The sequence below is a fragment of the Arachis ipaensis genome, chromosome B10 (assembly GCF_000816755.2).
Source record: "Arachis ipaensis cultivar K30076 chromosome B10, Araip1.1, whole genome shotgun sequence".
NCBI lineage: Eukaryota > Viridiplantae > Streptophyta > Magnoliopsida > Fabales > Fabaceae > Arachis > Arachis ipaensis.
This window is the reverse complement of record NC_029794.2, coordinates 4,262,083-4,267,447: the sequence shown is the minus strand read 5'-3', so window position 1 is coordinate 4,267,447 and position 5,365 is coordinate 4,262,083. Positions and strand designations below refer to the sequence as shown.

General features: G+C 29.1%; 1 protein-coding gene across 1 annotated transcript in view; it reads right to left on the bottom strand.

Moving 5' to 3' along the window:
* The window catches only part of LOC107623404 (dof zinc finger protein DOF1.4), a 17,935-nt gene extending 12,731 nt beyond the window's left edge, over positions 1-5,204 (bottom strand). The window contains exon 1 of the mRNA XM_021112819.1: positions 5,068-5,204. Coding sequence (XP_020968478.1) covers positions 5,068-5,089 — 22 coding nt within the window. The 5' untranslated portion in view covers positions 5,090-5,204. The remainder of the gene's footprint in view (positions 1-5,067) is intronic.

Below are 5,365 nucleotides of genomic sequence, written 5' to 3'. Positions count from 1 at the left end.
CATTTTAGTATTAATTTTATTTTTTTACATGTGATTTTATTTTTATATAACTTGTTATTATTTTTTTAGTTAGTTATAGCAAGTTTTTGACCTCAATAAAGAAGAAGAAAGTTCTAATAGGAGTAAAAAATAAAAAACAGCAACAAAATATACATTAACACATATTTTATATTTAATTTTTATTTTTACCTACCATATCATTTCCAATATTAGTGATTAGGTTATGTAAAATCAACATTTAATATTGGAAAGTATTTGTTATTATAGTTATTTTAATATTCATTCTGTTGTGTAAAAAAAATTATATTTTTTAAGTTATTTATCAAAATGCTACAACTTTAAAATAAGTACTTTTATAACTAAAAATTTAAATAAAAATAACTTATTTATAAACTGTTATTAATAAAAATTCTTATATGTTAAGTTTTTTTTAAAAAACTTATTTAAATTATTTACCTAAACTTATCAATCTAGAGAAGGCCATTAATCAAGGCGCCTTAAGCTACTTGGAGGACCATAATACAATATTATTAATTTATTATTAATGGGGTCTCTAGTTCAGTACCGTACCCCCACTCATCAAACACATAGACTACCAGAAAAGAATTTTAATAACTAATTAATTTGTGTGTTTGAGTAATATTTGGAGCCACAACTAATTAATTAAGTGTAAAAAATAATATACAAATTATGTTTTTTGAAGATTTTCACTATTTTTAAAACTGTAACTAATAATTTTAAAACCGTGACAAACTGATAACGTAACTTCTTTATTAGCCTTAAATATTTTTTTGTAGCCAATGTATGATTGCTACCTTTTTTATGAATTTTAACTACGATTATTTTCATAACTAAATCCCTTATTTTTTGTAGTGTCATGATGATAATTTTCATATTCTTCTACTTCTGATTATATATTCAAATGAATTTGCTAAACTATTTGATATGAAGTGCAAATAAATAACATAATTCAGTTATTTACAGTGATTGGTTGGATTTGTTAGAGATAGAATTTTTACCAATAGGTGGAAAGTTCTATGTAACTTAATGTTGAACATGCGAAGGTGGTAGATATGTATCGTTACAATGAACAATAGCAATGAACATTCCGAGTCCTTTGCCTGTGCTTGTGCTCGTGTTTGTGCATGTATAAAAATCCAAAAGTGTGTTTCTTGTTGCATGCAGGTGAGAATTGGAAAACAGTGGAAGGAGTTTCTTGATTATAATGATACCATCGGCTTTATATTCCACTTGACTATAACGACTATATGAGCTTTCTAATTTGTTGCTACAAGTAATAAGTTGCTATTTGTGCAGGAGGAAGCAAAGAAGCATGACAGAGCCGCTAAAAACAGGTGAGTTATTTGAAAACCTTTTTTTCATCTCTTATCTTCAATAGGTGACTCTGTTATTTCATTAATAATACTCTTATTTTACTAATAAACATCTTTCTAAAAGTTTAAATTAATTTTCGGGTTCACCAAGAATCGAACTCTTAACCTTTTGAATCTAAAACTCTAATACCATGTCATGATACCACTCATTCCAAAAGTTTCAGTTGATAGAAAAAAGCTAACACTATTAATTATATCTCTAATACTCCCTAAACCTTCATTGTACACATTGTATAAATATTCCATTAGCTCCTCGTACTTTCTCTATATTTATATCTTAACACCTATGAAGCACAGATTCTCTCATGGTCCCGGCGTATCCGTGTCGGACGCGAATCCGACGCCGACACGCGGCGGATACTTCAAACGAGCGTATCGGTGGCGTGTCTTCTTGCGGTGCAGAATTTTGGTGGAGCTGTCACGAATCCGAATGAGTCCGACTCGATTCAGATGTTCATGAGACGGATCTTTCTGCTGGACTGCAAATCTTCAATTGATTTTGTGATTTTATGGCCCGATTAACCAATATTTTCTTTCTAATTTTAAAATATTCTAAAATTAAAACAATCAAAATTTAAATTTAAAATAAATTTTAATTCATAACGTATCCTAAACGTGTCGTATCCAATTTTTTATAAAAAGAACGTGTTGGTGTATTCGTGTCGTGTCGTATCCGTATCGCATGTCGTATCGGTGCTTCCTAGCTTAACACATGCTTGGCAGACTCTTGAATAGGTATGCTAATGATAGCAGTGCATCAAAGCGCATGTGGGGCCGAGTTATTGTTGTGGCATAACAGGATCTGTCTGAATTGGGCAACGTTGGTGGGAGCTGTGGCCTATGGGATTGAGTAAAGGTATTTGGGCCTCGAAAGTTTTATCCAATATAAGTTAAAGGTTAATAAATATTGCTAACCCAAAAAAATGGTTAATGAATATTGGGTCTTTGTTTTTTGGACCTGTGGGTCTTTTAAACGAGATTACAAGGGTGACCCAAAGGGCAAGAATTTGGGTAAAGAAATTTTCGTTAGTTGGAAGTGAATTTTCTCATTAATAATATTTTCATCTAAATCAACCTAGATTGATTTAGTGATTAGTTTACTGGTTAAACAAGTGTCCAGAAATTTAAATTTCATTTTATACATGCAAAATTTTAGTCAATGACAAACTCTTAAATAGAACTCAGATATGCGCTAAATTAATCCTTTGTTTATCGGACCAGAAGATATTATAAAAAAATATTTTTTTTTACGAAAAGAAATGCAAGAAAAATGAAAAAATGAAAATTTCTGGGAGTAGTTGGAGAGAATTTTTTTTTTTTCATTTCAAATAACATGTATGTGCATTCATTTTGACTAATTATTTTGAATTTTTACTTTAGAGGATAAAGTGTGATCTTCTACCCTTAAATGATTTTTTTCTCATATTTACTCTTAGTTCTACCTATGAAATAAATGGTAAGAGATCACACTTTACTCTCTAAAGTAAAATTCAAAATTTAGAGGATCCAAATCCAATTACTTTATATTATAAGAAAAATTTTAAGTGCATCTAAAACATCGATGTTCTAATTGTTTTAACTGTTGATTTTAATTAATATACATTATATATATTTTTTATAATTCAAATCAACGGTTAAAACAACTGAAACACCGATTTTTCAGGTACACTAAAAATTTTTCCTATACTATATTTTATATCCGTACAATATGTAAAAGTTTAATTCTATAAAATTTTTGGTACATAATCTTTTAGATAACTCTAACTCTATGAGAATAATGATGTGTCAGATGATTCCAACTCTAATGTCTAGATGATCTCATCTCTGATCTAGTAATTTCAAAACTTTCTCACATTTCATTTAGAGATTTTTTAGGCTTTTTTTATTTTGCTTCTGTTGGATTACTGTATACACTTTAATACTTATGACTGCTATTTGTGACCGCTTCTATTATGCCTCTAACAATTGTTTTGCAGGTTCTTTGCTTTTTCTCCTTATGACAAAAGAGGAAGAAAAGAAAAGAGACTTAGATTTAGGCTTTTGATGTTTAATGCATATGTTATTTCTGTTGTATTTTTGTTATTCCATCTTTTTTATAACTTTTGTGATAATTTATTATTTGCTCTGTATTATTATTGCAATGCTATATTATTCTGTTATTAGTTTTTGGCTGTTTTGAACATTTTTCATTTCAAGAGAAAGTTATGATTAAGGGAGAAAAATACTGACATTAAGAGGAAGCATTTCACATCCTTACTCAGATCAAATGATCGCCAAAGAGAAGTCTTCTTACTCCATTTTTTATTAAATTTTAATTTCTTTTATCCTCTTTCTTTGCTATTCCAACTTGTCAACCTCATTTCCGATTTTTCAATAATATATATTCTTCAACTTTTTATTATATAAAATATTTTATATTATTTGAAATTATATTAAACTCCATGTATAAATGTTTAATTTAAAGTGAAATAAACAAATAATCTTAAAGTGTTTATATTTTACATCAATCACAATCTGAGAGCAAATGCATTATTTCTGCATACTTGAACTACATTATAAAATTCTTCCGTCAGTTAACATTTATGATTGCATTATATGCGACCTAACTATTAATTATTCTTATTTTATTTCATCCTTTTTCAGTTTTTTTTTTTATTATTTCACCTTCTCATAATTATTTTTATTTTATTCTTTAATAAAAATAAAAAAAAATTAATTAAAAACTAAAAAGCCAAAACACACACGAAGTTCCATTGCTTAAGCTTTAACTACACTCTAGCTCAGTAGTGAATTAGGTTAATAGAGATTCCGATATAGGAACAGATTCAATCAATTTGTCTAATTAAGAGAGGAAACAAAGCAAAACCATGACCGAATAACATTGTCCTTAAATGAAATTAGAGAGATTCCATATGAATTTAGAGTGACAAAAAGAAAAAGATCTAGTGAAAAAGAAATTCAATGATCATTTAATTTGCTTTCAAATTGAGTTGTCTATGGTTTTAATTTCTAACTATAAGTAAAAATTATGAACCACAAAGCGCAACAAAATTGAACCAAATTAAGATGAATATTAAGAACTAACACTGGATAAATGAATCATCCAACAAAACAAAGTAATAAATATATAGATTGTCCCTCCACCATGAACAAAAAAGAAAGTAATAGTAGTTTCTTTTTTCTTACAGCACAATATATACCCAATAAGATGAGAAGACACCAAGTCTAATTCAAAATCTTACAGTAATAAATTAAATCTCTCATCTTATAAATTTTTCATTCTTCCTTATTTTTTTTACGTGGAACTAACTTCGTACATTACTCACACTTGCAACATTAACATACATACATAACAATGAGAAAAAAAGGCATAATTATTATGAAGAGCAGCATCAGAACTGAAGCCGGGGAATCAGGAGGGGTGATTCACGTCACTGTTGTTGTTGATCTGATGAAGGAGAAGGAGTGGTGTTAGGGTGGTTGAGACGACGTGCTCTGGAACCGCCGCCAACAGGAACGTTTCTGAGGGTTCCACCTATTGTCCAGTATCTCTTGCAGGCTTTGCAGAAGTACCTTGGCGATGAGAGGCTGTAGTTGTTGAAGTAACAGAACTTGGTGTTTTATGAATCACATCGAGGGCACTTTACTCCTTCTTCCTCCTTCTGCTTCTGCTGTTGCTCTTCTGCTCTCTCCATTCTTGATTATGATCATGTACCTGCTCAAGCCATCAAATGAGTTATGATGAATGATGATGATACTATATATTCTCTTCCAAACACAAACAAACCTCTTGTATGTGGTGCCCAATTGGCTTAGTGCCATCTTTTTAAACTAATATATATAGAGGAAGATGCTACTTAAAGGGTTATCAAAATTAATTATGCTGAATTATTAAATTAAAAGAATTGAGTTGATTATAAAAAAATAATTAAAAATAAAATTTTAATAATTTTTTAATATTTTTATATAAA